Below are 17,606 nucleotides of genomic sequence, written 5' to 3'. Positions count from 1 at the left end.
GGGGGACCAGTCAATGCTGCTCATCAGCCATCAACCCCAGATGCTGGAGAAGGCAGACCATGTTGTGGTGCTGGAGCATGACACGATGGCTGAGATGGGGACACCCACCGAACTGAGGACCCGCAATGGACCCTTGTAAGAGGCCATGCTTTTTACATTACTGTCTCAAAGTTTGCTGAAATGGACAAGTTCATGCAAGTCCTGACCAAGGTTCCAGGACTGAGACACACAGGAACCAAGGTTCGAGAAATCCCTTTGTTTAGGAGATGGACAAGTCGGGGAGCTACCAAAGGGAGATAAGATACTGATTAATGGCCCTTAAGTGGTCTTTTGTGTTGGCCTATCTCAAGGAAGATGGCCATCTCTGAGGACTAATGTCCCTCAAGTGGTCTTCCATGTTGGCCCATCTCAAGGAAGATTGACAACTCTGAGGAAATCACAGGACTCTGACCTGAGCGGTCCCGAAATGTCTCGAAGGCTGGAAAGAAGGATAAAAAGGGCACGGACAAACCCCAAATTTGAGGTTTTTTGACACCAGATGCCTCACTATGGAAACAAGGATGTTTTCTGTCATCAGATGCCTCTCTATGCGAGCGCCTGCATGCTGAAGAAGATGCCTGCATGCTGAAGAACCTTTGTGGGCATCTAGGTATCTGACCTCAGATTCCTCCACCGTTGTCCTACTGCTGCCTATTATCTCTTCTGGGATTGCTGCTCGAGACTCTGCTCTGAGGGACCTCGCTGCCCAAGACTCCACTTCCTGAGACCTCGCTATTCTGACCATCTTCTCTGCTTTTCATCGATCTGTGGCCTGCTACTTCGCTGCTGCTCTCCCCTACGCTTATTTTGCCCCGGACCAACGTTAACAACGTGCTATGGGACGCAGCTGCATTCAGGAGGTGACTATTCCCCGCTTTAACGTAATTCTTGCTCTTTTCTACCTTTTTCTATCGCCTACTTTCCCTTCCCCATCACCCTAATTTTGGCATTTGTCCCTCTCCCTTCCCCATCTCCTCAACTGTCTATTATTTCCAATAAACTGGAATCAACTGTCTATTATTTCCAATAAACTGGAATGTATTTCCAATAAACGGATCAACATTTGAATGTTCTTCTTCTTAATCTCACCCGGGCATAACATATCAAAAGAACCTTTGCCTCACTCCTAAATTGAAGCGAGACAACCCTACAGCCGGCTGCTGCAGCACTGAGGACCACAGGGCAGCTGGAGTGGGATGCAATGGGACATGGGGAGCTGTGGCTGTCTCCGCTCCCCGCTGCAGGATGGGAAGAGTGGGATGCTCTGGGATTGGTATGGAATAAAGTGGAGATGTTTTGTAGAGGAGCAGGTTGGGATGTGGGGTGTGGGCAGCTCAGCCTCAGTGCATGGTTGGTTATGGAAGCTGGGTGTCTGCCCTCAGAATGTGGCTGTGGCAGCACTGTGGGTTATGGGGGGGAAGCACAGCTCAGCCCAATACTAGATGAACTTTCCAGTCATGTCTTCATGCCAAAGCGGTGCAGATAGCACAGGGAGTGCAAAGGGGAGGAGGAGAGCAGCAGTGTGAAATGGAGCAATGGGCAAAGAGTGTGGGGTGGGGGGAGGAGGGATGAGGGGAGGTCCCCTCATCCACCCCAAAACCAAGCACGGCACAGAGCAGAATGCGCCGCAGGCTGAGCACAGAACAGCCCAACACTTTATTTCACAAGAAGCAGCACAGGAAAAGCATAACAGCATAGGTAGCAGAGGGAGATGTGAGAGGTAGAGGGGATGGGGCTGTGTTCATCACCGACCCCAAATGCTCGTGTGGCCAGTTGGCCCCTTGCAGGCTGAAGCACAGCACTCAGACGGTTTGGTTACTTCCTGTGTGAAGAAGAAGAGATGGTGTCCCATAGGGCCACGTTCACATCCCAGCCCTCAGCTCCCTGCAGAGTCCCAGCCCAGCCCTGGTGCAGCACCACAAGGAGCACAAGGAGCACAGGGACCCCTTCCAACCCCCAGCCCCACACCGCAGCTGTGCTCGAGTTGCTGGTTCCACCTTCCTGGCCTGTAAGGTAAGAAGAGCCATTGTCTCAGCCCAGTTTGTAGGAGGGAGGCAAGGTTCTTTGATATGCGTATACCTGGTGCGGGATTAAGAAACAACGGTTCAAACATTGGTCCGACCAGTTTATTACAAGACTTTATCAGGGAGATGGGGAAGGGGAGGACGGACGCTATTATGGTGTAGGGTGATGGGGAAGGGAATGCAGTAAAAATATGAAATAGAAGCAAGGAGTCTCTGTAGGAAGCAAGAGGGAGATATTCACCACCATGGATCCATCGAGGTTTGTAGTTCAGTCATTGGTCTTCAGTCGTGGTGGGTCGTCAGGCGTTGTTCTGTTAATGGTGACCACGATGACAATTTCCAATGGTAGCACCAACTTATTTATATGTCCAAAGTGGTCAAGTCAGCTCTCTTTGGAGTGACAGCTCGAATCCAAAGTAGTTGAGTCAGCACTCCTTGGAATGGAAGCTTCTGGCTCTGGGATCTTAGCAGAAATTCCTTTGTTCCCATCTTCTGAGCCTTGCCAGCAGATAAGAGGGAGCAGGGATACCCATCCGCATCCTGTTTTTCACAGGGCACGATGGCTTCATTACCCAGATTTCCCACACCAAACTGGAGCTATTTAGTCCCGGGCCAGATCTTCCGCTCATAAACAGTCCTGAGCACTCTTCTGGAGGCAAACAGCTCTGAAGGAAGGTGCTTTCAAATATTCAGATACCCAAAAAGTGATATTGATTGTCACACGGTAGCACCCATTACTTGCCACTTCAATAAATCATTGAGAGTCTTCTCACAAGAAACACCTCAGGAAGCAAGCTTGGAGCCAGAAAACAAGGAAGGACTCTCACAGCCATGAGCCCCAGCCCTGTTCTTGCTGTGGGGCATGGAGCAGCTTTGAGCACCAGGAAGGGGAACCCTGGGAGAAAGCGGGGACCCCAATGCTGCCCTGGCACTGGGCAGAGGTGGGGGACAGCGCTGCCCTCATCACTCACTGGGCGCCGTGTTGTAGCCTTTCTCCTTCTTCCCTGCAGACAGAGAGATGCATCAGCACAGGTTCACATCACAGCCAGGCTGAGGGCTCCTGTGGGAGCCTCAAATCCCCCCACAGCCCCCACTGTCCTCCTACACCCCTCCACTTTTACCTGCATGGCGTCTGTAGATGATGAATCCAACGCCAGCCATGATGGCAATGGCCACAACGGCGACAACCACCCCCACCACGTTGGGCACCAGGCTGGACTGTGACTGCTCTGGGGGAAGGCAGGGCTGTCAGCAGGGGAAGGGGCAGCCCAGAGCCCCCCAGCCCCACATCCCCTCACTCACCTCATGAGTAGAGGCTGGGCTGGGGCAGGCTGGCGTGCTCCACGCAGCACTGGTACTTGTCCCCGTGCGGGGCACGTACCTCCGACCGGAGCTGTTGTAGTGCACGAAGATTTCGCCATCCACGTACCCCACTTCAAAGAACCAGGGCTGCTCGGGGCCGGATTCCGTCATCCCTATTTCAAAGTACCGCATGGAGTGGAGCTCTGCGGGGTCGGAGCGCGGCGACCCCCCCTTTTTTATTAATTAGCAAGCTACTGCCTATAGAATAACAACACTACTTATATTAATAACATAACCATTATAACTCAATCAAGACCTCGATTGACAATCCTCTAGAAGTGAAAAAAGAGACAAGTCAAACACAGCATAACAACATTACTGTTAAACCTACTAAAAAGAACAAACTCGTTTGCTCTGCAACCTAAGTTTCTGCAACCTGGAAATAAATCCATGAGGGTCCCATTGTGTTCACATGTCACTAGTTAGGAAAAGTCTTCAACTTTCATATACTCTGATATATTGATTTTTAATGGCCACTAACTATTGTGCAACAAATGCTTTTAGGATGCTCATAACCATGCCTTTGAGCTAATAATTGATAATTGAACTTTATGAAGTTGCATGTCAGATAGAACCAGTTTTAGAGGACAAATGTGCTGGAGTATCACTAGGGGCATTATTACTTATTGACCCTTGAGAAACAGCAAACCGTGTTGGTGGTGGCTGCGACAGGCGGTGCCAGCAGGGCCTTCCCTGCTTCAAAGTGCAGCTTTCCTCTCTCACCCATCACAGATTCTCTCCTGCATTCAGGGTCTGAAGGATTTCTTCCAGTTGTACACCATATCCGCATGGCCAGTGCGTGATACAGAGCCCAAGTGGAACAGCTGCCTGGAAAACAGAATAAACTATCAAATTTAGTTCTATTAGTATGCACTTTTGTCTCAAGTGATGCATGGTCATATTTTTAAAATCCCAATTAGTTGGGTGTAAGAGACGTATCCATTCTACAATACAGGGTCATCCCTTTGCCTGGGATTCCTTTCCAGGTTTTGTCTTTGCAAATTAAGAAAAGCTAATTAATAGGCTAATAACATCATGAGTGAGCAGTACTAACATACTAAAAGAGCTATTCCCATAGATTACAGCACTGATTACATCAAATCCTTTCTTTAACACACATTTGATCTATGGATAATGCCTAAAATTCTAATTCTTGAGACTGCATTGGTAACAGAAAATCACACACTATGTCAAACCATTACTAATATTATTTATAACACCGCAAGTTACAAAGCAATTCCACTAGGAAAGAAACACACAAACACAGTTACTATAAAGGCTGGATGCTATTTTCTGCCTTGAGATGAGACCAACAACGTATTCTGGTGGTGTTAGTAACAACCGCACAAGATTAGAAGTGTCTAGTGTCATATGAGTATCCTCAGTGAAAATCCATTGAATGATTTGCTTAGAAGCTTCAGATCGTTTCCCATAGTCAGTCACAGTCTTACCAGCCTGCAGTAACAATTTCCAATGATGCACTTCCCACCGAGCAGCTCCCTGCTGATCGTCTATCAGCGGGCAAGCGAGCTGAAACACAGCTTGACACGGTCCCTCCAATATCATGCCTCTAATGACTCCAGACCAACGCAAAGGTGGAGGATCGCTACATGTGGGGGGGAATCGCATAGACAGGGGCTGTAAAGACATCGGTGAAACGCTCAAAGAGACTGATGCCTCCTTCGTACGCAGTTCTAAGTCCTGCAGCTCCTCAGTTAATGTTTTATTATGTTCCTCCAACGCTTTCTCATTCCCACCATTATCCGAGTCGCTTTCACTCTCAGGAGCTTCTTGCTGCTCTGCACACCCCTCAGCCCCCCCCACCGCACCTTCCTCACCAGCCAAAACCGGATCTGCCAGAGACGTTGAAGAGGTCGAGGACGGGGGATTATTCGAGGCTTCTGCGGCAGCCCTGACTTGTGAGGCTGTTGAGCAAACGGAGTACAAAACTCCTGGTAACAGGGAGTCAAGTTCTGACCTTGACTGAGCACTAGGTCCGGATAGAGCTTGTACCACAGCAGCAGCAATCTGCCGCTCGGCTTGCATATTCTTCAGTGTATTTATTTTGTATTCCTTATTTTTGGAGATAACAAAGTCCCACATATGGTCGACTATTTCTCGACATTCGGCTACAGTGAACATCAGTGCCACCTCCTGAAGGTGTCCATTCATATGAGCCCATTTTACCAGCTCGGATATGCATTTAGGAGATACCTGCTCCCCTGTCTTAGAGAGAATACATTTGAGCAGTTCCTCCACAGCTTCCCACAACATCGTGGATGGCAGAGAACGGGATGGTACCCCGATGAGAGGTGAGTGCCAACCCCCCCCCCAGTTCTTTATTGCCCCCGCACCGCGCTGTTAGAGAGGGGAGGTTCTTTGTTCCTTCTCTCCCTGGGTTTGTTCCCGCTGTCACCGAGTGAGCTCTAGAGAGAACTCCGTGACACAAACTCATTGCAAAGTCTAAGCTAGAAGAAGCGTCACCTCAGTGTATCCCAGAAAAAGAACAGCGTTGAGATTTTAATTGGTTTTGGTTTTTTGTTTTATTGAGGGTGGGTTGTTTTTTGTTGTTTTTTTAGGGTTTTTTGGGGGGTTTTTTGTCTTTTTTTTGGGGGGAGGGTAGGGGGGTGCGAGGGGAAGGGAGAGGGAGGGGACAGTTGTTTGGTTGTTTTTCATATACAATAAAGCTATGCAGTTCCGCTGTCAGTCGCCTCAGAGAGTTCCCGAAGGAGCTCAACCACATTCTGCTCAACATCGAGTTGTTCCATTGAGTGGAGCAATGGTAGTCTTGCAGATGGAGCAATGCAGGAATTCTGACAGGATCTCCAGGTGTATCCAGTTCATCATCTGAAAGCTCCGCAACCAAATTGGAAGGGACCAGTCCTCTTGTGCCATCTGTCAGCTCTCCCTGAAACCAGCCATTCTCACCCACATCTCCAAAGACATTACGCATTGTCCGGCAGTCAGAGGAAGCTCGTTTTCTGGGTCCTCATTAGGACCCTCAACAGGAATGTAGCTGTGTCGAGCTAAGAATCTTCAAACTGCTGGTGATACCTGTCCTGGAGAATGCAGGATGAAGGACAAAAGCTCTGCTCTCACATTCAGGGCCATCCTCTGACAGAAGGCAGCACTCAGGACTGTTCCCAAGGATCTCTTTCATGGCTTTGAGTTCAAGCTCCAGGTCTTCCAGATGACCTTGAAGACTTCTGGCCTCTTCAATGGCAGAATGGAACGGACTGGAGCTATTACGGAGACTCTTGTTTGACTGGGTCAGAGTCTGTCTCGTTGCCTTCCCCAGCTCCATCTGCTGCTTCTGCTGCTCTCTTTTCCCTCTTGCGCGCTCTGTGAGAATGAGTTTCAGAAAGCACTACTCACTGACAGGAAATAAGGGGAAACTTGAAAGACTTTGCAACCTAAGTCCTGGCAGTGTATTGCCAGCGGCTGATTTGGCCGTCCAGGATCCTGGCACCACAAATGCTTCATTGCCAAATGCAGCAATAAGGTGTTCTGGGGAAAGGCCAACTCACAGGTAGTCTTTGAGCACCCATATCACAGTACCAACGGCCAGCACCAGCGCAGGCAGCAGCATCGCTGAGACCGTCACCGGAATGCGGCGCTTCCGCACAGATGTGTGAGCAGCAGCCTCTGTGCTTTTGCCTGTGTTCATCCCTGGAAGAAATGAGACAATGTCCCACGTGACCTTCAGCTGCGCTACAGATAATCTCTCAGTGTGCTTCATGGACCCAAGAGGTCATTTTGTCAGTGGGTGCCTCCGTCTCTGGTGCCGAAGCACCGGAGGACAAGAAGGATTGCTTCCACCTCTCGTTGGGTACGAAGAGGCTGCACAGGCACTACCCGTGTCCTCCTCTGGGCCGAGAGCTGGGGCTGTACTCTGGGGTCTGGGCTTGGTCTGTGGGGAGAGCTACAGAGCAGAATCCCTCATGCTTTTCCCGGCATGCGTGTCCTGAGCTCTCCTGTGGGACGCCCCCCAGGCTGAAGGTCAGGCTTCAGCCAGCACAGGGCACAGCCAGAGCCAGCCCAGGGGAGAAACACTCCTGCTTCTTTTACATGTGCTCTATGCTCACACGCTCAGGTCTGGCTGCTGACCTGGTGTGCAAGAGCTGGCAGCAAGAGCCTGCAGGCCCGCAGTGACTCTGGTTTGTGACACCGTATGATCATGGGACAGAAATTACCTGGCATGCTGGTTGGTGCTGCCTGCATTCCTCTGTCTGGGATGGGCAGTGTGGGATATCCACCTTCCTGGAGTGCATCCAGGACCGGCAGTGTGGGATATCCACCTTCCTGGAGTGCATCCCGCTCACTTTGTTGGTCCGTTCCTTTAGAAAGAAAGCAGGGCAGTAGGAGTGGGATGTCACGTGCCCTCATCAAAAACTGAGCTTCTCCAATCCCGAGCTCAGGTAAAGTCCAGGCCCCCCACCCCCAAGTACACTGTGAGCCCCTCTGTTACCCAAAGGCATTTGGGCCCTCCCAGCTATTGGACAATGCTGACTCCCTCACACCTCTTGAGGAATCAGCTCCTGTGCAAGGCCCTCACATTCTGTGCTGTCACCAGCCCATCACAGCCAGGTAGCTGCAGGCTGAAATCCAAGCTCTAACACACCGTCCAAGCCTTCAGAATTAGCATCTCCACCTCATTTCCAGCATTAGCAAAGGCAGCCAACCCTGCTCGGGATGCTCCTCCTGCCTTGAACTTGCTCAGCTGCACGGAGGGCTTTGGATGAACAGAAGCACAGCGCTTGCCACTTGCTGCCATCTGGGTGCCAACGACTGCACAAAGCAGCTCTGACAAGTAATGGTTGTGCTGGGGGAGCAGCTGCCTCTGGGTCTTGGCTGGATGCAGACCATCTGGCAGCAGACCAGCTCTGGTGCTTGACAGCACCTGCAAGGTGATACATGGAACACGGCTGCAGCACGGCTCTGACCCATTCCTTCCTGCTGTGCAGGCTACAGCCTGCCCACACCTGCATATCACACCTCAGCTTCCCAGGTCCCACAGTGAACAGACTGAAGTATACCCACCACGCTCTGCCTTCTCCATTTCCTTCAGCAGTCGCTTCAGGAGACAGGATGAGCCCTGAGAGTATTTTCCTCGTTTGGATTCATCCTCTTCTCTTTCCGGACCTTAACAGAATGTATGAAGTTAAATATCATGTGCATGAAGTTTTGAAGATCAGCGGCGAGTCAGACAAGTCAGTGAAGACAGAGTACTCACTGCTGGGATTCCAGCTGGGCTCCAGCACAGGAGGAAACCGATGACCGGGCAGGGCCCACACTGGGGGCACTTCTGCAACCAAAGACCCATGAAAAGTTTCAGTCACACACTACAACATCAACTGAGTAGCAGAGCGTACAGGGGACTGTGCCATGAAATGGCACTGAAACGGGCAGCAAAAGCTCTCTAAAGAATTTCAAAGCTATGACGTACCTGCGCGATCCGACAGAGTTTCAGTTCCAGATCTCAGAGAGGAAGCTGGATCAACTCCTCTAGTCAAATCTGCAAATGAACACAGGACAAAGGAACTGCTACTGAGCATCCCTTCAGCCACAAGGTCGCAGGATGCAATTAAAGCCAGGGATTCCTTCACAACACTATTCTCTCCCTTCCGCACAGGGAAACAGGGGGCCTGGGAGAGCAGGAAGGATGCAGATAAGGAGTGAGACCTCACGGAAGTCATCAGGCAAGGAGGAGAATAGATGTTGTAAATACCAGAAGAGGAGTTGCGTCCCCCTGATAAGAACAAGAGGGGGTCTGCATGCTAAACAACTATTGAATATGTATCAGAATTCCGAGAAATCATTGACTATGTATGAGATGTACCTATATCTGTGTCACGATTTTACAAGTCCATGTGCAAGTTTGGTGGAGCTATCCCCCTTGCACCCAGCACTGGAATAAACATACCTGCTTTATAACCCATCTATGTGTTATAGAGTTTGATTCCGCAAGTCACTTACACCCCATATTTTCCCTAACAGCCACACTGGGTTATCTGGATTCGTTACATTTATCCATTGTTGCTGGTAGATGTTTCTCTCTCTCTTTCTGTCTTTAATCCCCACACAGCCCATCTTCCCAACTGTGGGTTTCGGTTAGGAGGTATGCACCCATAGGGTCCATGCCCTACTTGTAGATATTTATCCTGCCCAGCCCCAGGTGCCCAATTTGAGGCAATAGTTGCACATCCCTAATAGGCACAGTAATATGAGCCTGGGTGGTTACAGTATCCCCTCCCTAGGTTTGAGCTTAGGCAAAAATAGTAACCCTTTTGGTTTAGACTGGGCTGTATAGGTACCAGGTCACACAGGGATGTAAGGAAGCTTGGTGTGGGTGGCGTTGTGCTGCTATACAAAATGTGATCACTGTGAGAATCCCCAAGTACCAATGGATACCCCTAAGGCCCATCTTTCTCCACAGTTCACTCCTCTGCCTCACTCGTCAACTGGGTTGCAACCAGCTACGAGGGGTTTTTTTAGTTCTTCTCAGCAGCAGTAGTGTTCTTCAGGGGAAGCCTTTACCTGGAATACCCATTGGGCTTGTCGCATTGTGAGTTTCAGGTCGTCACTCCCGGGAGCTACCTCCCACTTCTCGTCACCGATGGGTCCTTTAACACGGCTGGCATGAGTCCATCCTCTCTCTGCGGTTCGAATAGATGTTTCTGCAGTAAATAAAACAACATAGGGACCTTCCCCTTGTGGTGTTAGTGTAGCTTCTTTCCAAGTTTTTATTAGGACCCCATCCCCCGGCTGTATCCTATGGATTGCTATCTCCAATGGGGACTGCTGTGCAATCAGATCCTTCTTGTAGTTCCTTGCACCCACTCATTAATTGTATAAGATTTTAATTGATCATCTTGTAAATGGGGGTGACCAAGAGGTATTTCAAGATTATAGGGCATACCATACAGCATTTCAAAAGGTGAAATTCCCAGATCAGTTCTGGGCTTCACACATATATTTAACAGAGCTAACAGCAAGCATTTTATCCAAGATGCCTTAGTTCCTATCATTAATTTTCTAAGTTGTTTTTTAATTTCCCCATTCATTCGTTCTACTTTACCAGAGCTCTGAGGGTGCCAAGGAGTATGATATTCCCATTTAATCCTTAGAATTTTCATTGTGTCACGTGTAACCTTTGACACAAAATGAGCTCCCCTGTCAGAATCTATTGCTTCTCTAATTCCATATCGAGGAATTATATTTTCTAATAGTACCTTCACTACTGTTTGTGCTGTAGCCCTTGCCATAGGGAATGCCTCAACATAGTTTGTAAGATGGTCTACAATCACTAATAAATATTTATATCTCCCAGTTTTAGGGAGTTCAGTAAAGTCCAACTGGATCCTTGCGAAGGGTCGATAAGCCAATTCTCGCCCTCCTGGGATTCTTTTTCTCATATTCTTTGCATTCACCCTCCAGCAAGTCATATGTCCATTAACAATCCCCTTTGCTATGTTATATACCCCTGTACACATAGAATTATTGGCAAACTGATCCACTAAGGCCTGAGTACCCCAATGTAACGTGGAACCTCCGTAACACCCTCATAGCTACTGATTTTGGGGTTTCCCTTCGTAACACGGCGCCTGGTGGCCGCTGTGCTCGGGAGAATAAAAGCAGCTCGGACCGCCCCGCCCGCACGGGACCCAAGCCGCCCGGCGACCCATCAGGACGGCCTGGACCCGGAAGCGGACCGGACCGGCGGCGGACCGGGCCGCGGGGAGAGTGCGGGTAAAGGAGAGAGGGGAAGGTCGGGTCTGTGCTCCCGGCCCCCTGGCAGACGGGGCCGTGGGTTCAGGTGGGGTTATGTAGGGCGGTGGTGACACTGGGACTTCTAAATCCCTTCTCCTCCCGCCCTCCTTTTTCTTTTAGGTGATATAAATGCCTCCTCGGCTCTGAGGCTATCCAGAGGTGGGCAGACACTTTCCTCTGAACTAAAAGACTCCTTAGCATTTACACAGAGGATAAGGGCCTGACATACCCAGTCCTTAGAGGAGCCAAAAAGGGGCCAACATACACTCTCCCCTTTTATGGCCTTATTGCCCCATACTTCTACACAATAATGAATCATTTTAACTTTACTTTTTCCCCGCCTAGAAGGGGAATCATTCCAATTCTTAATCATGAGTCCCAATGGACTGTCTGGGGAATACAGGGTATACCTATAACCTCACCACTAGTTCCCCCACCCATGGGACCAGAAGGCTTACTCTTCTTCTGTCCCATCTTCCTGCAGCACCTTCACACACACACACACACACACACACACACACACACACACACTCACGCACACACACACACACGCACACACACACACACGCACACACACACACACACAGACACACACACACACACGCACACACACACACACGCACACACACACACACGCACACACACACACACACACACGCTTCCCCCTTTTCGTGGCCCGGTCCCTCGCGGGATGTGGGAACCGCACTACCGACGGGTCCGCACTCGCTTCGCCCGCAATTGGACGTCTCAGTCGTTGTGCCCCGGGGAACCCAACCCAACCGAACGGCTTCACCGGCCTATACTTACCCACCCCGTGGGTCTTCGTTCGGCCTTCGTGCACAAAGATTACTAGGGGTTAACCGGTTTGCTTGTGCCCTTATTTTAGGTTCGTCGGTGAAGGGTTTGAGGAGCAGTTTCCCCGTCGCCAGGTGCCTTCGTTCCCCGTCCCGAGCTCGTCCAATCCGGAGCCGGTGGGGGCGGAGCGGCGTAACCAGGAGCGGGGAGGGCAGGAGCCGCGAAAAAAAAAGCGAGAAAGCGGGAGCCGAGGGGCGGTTACAAAACCCGGCAGCCCGCTCGACCCCGGTCCCGCACAGCCCCCACCCCCAGCAACATCCCCCCAAACATTGACAAACTGTGACACCCCACACAATGAACAAACGTTTACAAACTGTGACACCCCACACAATGAACAAACGTTTACAAACTTCTTACAATGGGACCCCAAAGGGGCCCATCAGCCCCCGCCGGGCCCCCCCGTGCCCCCATGAGGTGCCCCCCACCCAACGCTCCCCCGGTGCCAGCCCCACCCCACAGCAGCACCACCGACCCCACACGGCAGCAGCCCCAGACGCCGCCGCCCCACAGGGCAGACGAGGAGGGTCCAATGGGGGGCGATAAAGGGGGGGTCGGGGGATGAAGGAGGTGGGGGACAGGGCTGGGGGGGGAATGGAGCACGGACGGCAACGGGAGCACGGCCCTATAGGGGAGCATGGACGGCTATGGAAGCATGGCCCTATAAGGGAGCACAGCCCTATATGGAATCAGGGCCCTATATGGGATCAGGGCCCTATAGAGGAGCACGGCCCCATAAGGGAGCATGGCCCTATAGGGGAGCACGGCCCTATAAGGGAGCACAGCCCTATATGGGATCAGGGCCCTATAAGGGATCACGGCCCTATATGGGAGCCGTGGTGCGACTCCATGGGGCTGCCGGCCCTGCTGAGGGCTCTGCTGCGGGAACGGAACCATAGGACCGGACCGAACGGAACGGACCAAACTGGGACAGGACAGAACGGAACGGACCGAGCCGGGACGGGACAGAACCGAGCGGACCAAACCGGGACGGCAGGTATGGGAATGGGGGGGGGGGGCAACGGCAGGGGGGGGCAATGTGACCGGGGGGTCGTCACCTGGGGTCAGTGTCACTGGGGTCGCCATCATGGGGGTGTCACCGTATTGGGGGGGGTCACCTGGGGTCACCATTACTGGGGTCACTGTCATGGGGGGGGGGGGGGGTTGCCATAATGGGGGGTCAACATAATGGGGGTCAACTGGGGTCATTGCCACTGGGGTCACCATATTGGGGGGGGTGTCCCCATCCCTGGTCGCCATTTGCCATGTTCCACCATGTCTGTGTGTGTCCCCAGGTGTGTCGGTGTCACCACGGCTCAGCACAGCATCAGCAGGACCTCCCTTATCAGCAGGACCCCCCCCATCCCCCCATCCCCCCTTATCACCATGTCCCCCCCTATCACCACCAAGCCCCTCCTTCTCACTATCACGACCCACTATCGCACCACCACAGCGCCCCCTGTCGGCCCGCCCCCCCTTATCAGCCCGCCCCCGTTTCCCGTCCCCGTTCTGCCCGTTCTGCCGCCGTAACGGGGAGTCCCGCGCGGTGTGGAGCAGCCACGCTCTGAAGGACGCGCGTGGCCGCGTGCTGTGCCCCATCCTGCGGCGCTACGTGTGTCCGCAGTGCGGCGCCACGCGGGACAACGCGCACACCAGGAGGTTCTGCCCGCTCACCCCGGCGTCATATCGCTCTGTGTATGCACCGAGAGCACGGGGACACGGGGACGGCGGTGACTGATAGCAGGTAATGGGGTATGGGGTTATAGGGGCTATTAGGTGATGGGGTTGTGGGTTATGGGGTTATGGGGTTATTTATGGGGTTATGGGGTTATTTATGGGGTTATAGGGGTATGGGGTTATTGGGGTTTGGGGTTGTGGGGTTATGGGGGTTATAAGGGGTTATGGGCTATAGGGGTTATGGGGTTGGCCCCCACATATTGTACTGTGTGTGTCGGGGCAGTTGTGGTGGTGATTATGTTAATTAAGGCCGTAATTACTAATTACTATTACTAATAACGCACTCTGTGTCATCCCCAGGCTGTGCTGAGCGCAACGTGGGACAGAAGGCAGCAGCTGGGCACCAACTGTGCACCATCATTAGTGCACTATCACTTGTGCACCATCATTTGTACACCATCAGCTTTGCACCACCGCTCGTGCACCATCATCTTTACACCATCACTTTACACCTTCAGTTGTGCATCATCACTTGTGCACCATACCTTTGCACCATCACTTTGCACCACTACTTTGTACCATCATTTGTACACCATCACTTGTGCACCATCACTTTGCAGCATCCCTTTGCACCATCAGCTTTACACCCCCACTTTGCACCAGGAGCAGAGCTCAGCAGCTGTTCCCTGTTGTGTTGTTGTGTTATTGTGTAGTTGTGTTGTTCCAGCCCTGCTCACACTCGTGTGTTTATTGCACCATTATGGGCTTTTTTCCCCCAATAAAGCCCCACTCACAGCTGCAGCTTCATCCTGGCTCGTCCCCCTCCATCTTCCTCCTCCTCCTCCTGCTGTTGTTCACCCCCCGGCTCCGCTCACGACGCAGCCGCAGCAGCGACACCAGGGCACGATGGGCGCTCATCACACGGCGGCTGTAGGATAATGGGAACCCATAGGGGATAATGAGACCCCATAGAGACCAATGAGACCCCATAGGGGGCAATGAGAGTCCCCATAAGGGACAGTGAGACCCCATAGGGGATAGTGAGACCCCTATAGGGCACGATGGGCGCTCATCACACGGCGGCTGCAGGGACAATGAGACCCCATAGGGGATAATAAGAGCCCATAGGGGATAGTGAGACCCCACAGGGGACAGTGAGACCACACAGGGGACAGTGAGACCCCATAGGGGACAGTGAGACCCCATAAGTGCCAATGGGACCCTAACCCCACCCCCAGCACTCACTTGAGGTTGGACAGCTCGAGGATCAGCCCCCCCAGCACCGCTGACGCATCCTCACGTGGTGCCACCTCCTTCCTGGGGGTCAAAGGGGGTGAAAATGGCACCAATCCGGGGCTTTTTAAGCCCAAAATGAGCTCTGGGTTCTGGTGGGGGGAGGGGGGTCCGACCTGGGGGTGCAGCTGGGTGAGGCCGGGTCCCCATCGGCGTCCACAGGGCACAGAGGGGCTGCAGGCTGGGAGGGGGTGGGTGGCTGGGGGGGAAATGGGGTGAAATGGGGGCAACTGGGGCAACAGGGGATGAACTGGGGGGAACTGGGATGAACTGGGGTGAATGAGGGTGAATGGGGGGGGATTGGGGGATATGAGAGTGACTTGGGGGGGACTGGGGTGATGTGGGGTGAATTGGGGTGAATGGGGGAGAATTGGGGGGGTCTGAGAGTGACGGGGGGGAACTGGGATGAACTGGGGTGAATGGGGACAAATTGGGGGGGATTGGGGGAACTGAGGGTGACTTGGGGGGGGACTGGGGTGAACTGGGGTGAATTGGGGGGGATTGGGGGGATCTAAGAGTGACTTGGGGGGGAATTGGTGTGACTTGGGATGATTTGGGGGTGAATGGGGGGGAACTGGGGTGAACTGGGGCACCAAGGGCTGAACTGGGGGGAACTGGGATGAAATGGGGTGAACTGGGGGGAACTGAGGGTGACTTGGGGGGGAACTGAGATGATTTGGGGTGAATGGGGGCAAATTGAGGGGGACTGGGGGATATGAGAGTGACCTGAGGGGGGACTGGGATGAATTTGGGTGATTTGGGGGTGAATGGCGGAGAACTGGGGTTAACTGGGGTAAGTTGGAGTGATTTGGGGTGAACTGGGGTAAATTGGGGCAATCTAGAGTGGAATGGGGGGTAAACTGGGGTGAACTGGAGCTCTATGGGGTGAAGTGGGACAATGTGGGGTGCAGTGGGGTGCTATGGGGCTGTTCCCTATGGGTTCTCATAGTACTCTGGCATTACCTGCAGCAGCTCGGTGTCCCCCCCTGGCACCCCACTGTGCTCCGGTGCTGAGATGTGGGGCAGCCCCACAGTGCCAGCCCCATAGCGCTCCTCATGCTCTGCCCCACAAGTGGGCTCCACTTTGGCTGCCCACTCCCCCTCCAATGGCTCTTTGGTGGCCTCAATGCATTCTGTGCCCCCATCGGTGTCACTATGGGGCTGTGGGGTGCTATGGGGCTGTAGGTCCCCCATATCAGGGCTGTTCTGGTCCTCCTGCTGCTCGCAGCCATCCATCCCATCCTGGAACAAACCCCCCCATAACCTGTGTGCTCCCTGCCCCATAGCCATGGGGAGCTGTGGGGTGACGCTGGGGGGGCAGAGGCCCTGTCCTACCTGTGCCAATGGGGCCGCTGTGGGGCTGAGCTCCTCCATCACGCTGAGCTGTGGGGTGGCTGCTGGGCCTCCGTTATCAGAGCGGCTGGGAACCAAACAGCCCCCAAACCCCATCAGCTGGGGGGCACCAGGACCCATTGCTGGCCCCAGGCCCCATTCCTACCCCCAAGCCCCATTTCTGCCCCCATTTCCACCTCCAGCCCCCCCTCTGCCCCCCACCCTCCCATTTCCCCCCATTACCTCTCTGTTCCATCTCCATGCACTGAGTCCATCCCTCCGCCATTGTCCAGAGCGTCGCCTCCAATCATGGCCCCCATACTGATGTCCTCCATATTGGTGTCCCCCCCATTTATGTCTCCCCCATTGCTGTCCCCCATATTGCTGTCTCCCCCCTTGGTGTCCCCCATATTAGTGTCCCCTCCACTTACATACCCCTCATTGCTGCCCCCTCTATTGGTGTCCCCCCCATTTCTGTCCCTCTCCTTGATGTCCCCTCCATTGATGTCCCCCTCATTGGTGTCCCCCATATTGCTGCCCCCTCCATTGGTTTCCTCTTCCTCGGTGCCCCCCATATTAGTATCCCCCCCCTTGGTGTCCCCTCTATTGATGTCCTCCCCCTTGGTATCCACTCCATTAGTGTCTGCCATATTGGTGTCCACCATACTGGTGTCCCCTCCCTTGCTGTCCCTCCCCTTGGTGTCCCTGTCCCCTCCATTTTTGTCCCCTCCATTGGTGTCCACCATATTGGTGTCCGCCATATTGGCGTTTGCCATATTGGTGTCCCCCCCCTTGGTGTCCCCTCTATTGTTGTCCTCCCCATTGGTGCCCCATCCAATCATGTCCCCCCCCTTGCTGTCCGCCATATTGGTGTCCCCTCCATTGTTTCCCCCCTCATTGGTGTCCCCTCTATTAGTATACCCTCCATTGATGTCCCCCCCCTTGCTGTCCCCCATATTAGTGTCCCCCCCATTAGTGTCCTCCATATTGCTGTCCACCATATTGCTGCCCACCATATTGCTGTCCCCCATATTGGTGTCCCCTCTATTAGTGTCCCCTCCATTTGTGCCCCCTCCATTGATGTCCCCCCCTTGCTGTCCACCATATTGTTGTCCCCACTATAGTCGTCCCCCCCTTGTTGTCTCCCCTCAGTCCTGCCCTGACTTTGACATTGGGGCCATCATGGTGGTCAACACCTGCAAGAGGAACAGCAGCTGCTTGGACGCCATTTTGTGGCCATTTTGAGGCCCTTTGGAA

The 17,606-nt window shown here is 53.0% G+C and overlaps 2 protein-coding genes across 2 annotated transcripts; both read right to left on the bottom strand.

Annotated features, from left to right (window-relative positions):
• Nucleotides 1-5,399: 5,399 nt before the first annotated feature.
• Nucleotides 5,400-14,310, bottom strand: LOC146756643 (uncharacterized). Its single transcript, XM_085524088.1, has 8 exons — nucleotides 12,003-14,310; nucleotides 9,963-10,102; nucleotides 8,872-8,940; nucleotides 8,659-8,730; nucleotides 8,466-8,567; nucleotides 7,619-7,762; nucleotides 6,953-7,094; nucleotides 5,400-6,767 (listed from the first exon to the last, which is right to left on the bottom strand). The coding sequence occupies exons 2-8, from the start codon at nucleotides 9,973-9,975 to the stop codon at nucleotides 6,671-6,673; spliced, it is 639 nt and encodes a 212-aa protein (XP_085380214.1). The 5' UTR covers nucleotides 9,976-10,102; nucleotides 12,003-14,310; the 3' UTR covers nucleotides 5,400-6,670.
• Nucleotides 14,311-14,457: 147 nt separating this feature from the next.
• On the bottom strand, nucleotides 14,458-17,406 carry LOC146756642 (uncharacterized). The gene is made up of 6 exons (XM_085524021.1): nucleotides 16,593-17,406; nucleotides 16,353-16,437; nucleotides 15,981-16,259; nucleotides 15,134-15,216; nucleotides 14,970-15,041; nucleotides 14,458-14,652 (listed from the first exon to the last, which is right to left on the bottom strand). Exons 1-6 carry the CDS (start codon nucleotides 17,378-17,380, stop codon nucleotides 14,529-14,531), a joined length of 1,431 nt encoding a protein of 476 aa, XP_085380147.1. The 5' UTR covers nucleotides 17,381-17,406; the 3' UTR covers nucleotides 14,458-14,528.
• Between the last annotated feature and the right edge of the window lie 200 nt (nucleotides 17,407-17,606).

The sequence above is a fragment of the Coturnix japonica genome, chromosome 26 (genome assembly GCF_054131305.1).
Source record: "Coturnix japonica strain WE chromosome 26, WE-NBRP24, whole genome shotgun sequence".
Lineage (NCBI taxonomy): Eukaryota > Metazoa > Chordata > Aves > Galliformes > Phasianidae > Coturnix > Coturnix japonica.
This window is presented reverse-complemented; position numbering and strand designations above follow the sequence as displayed.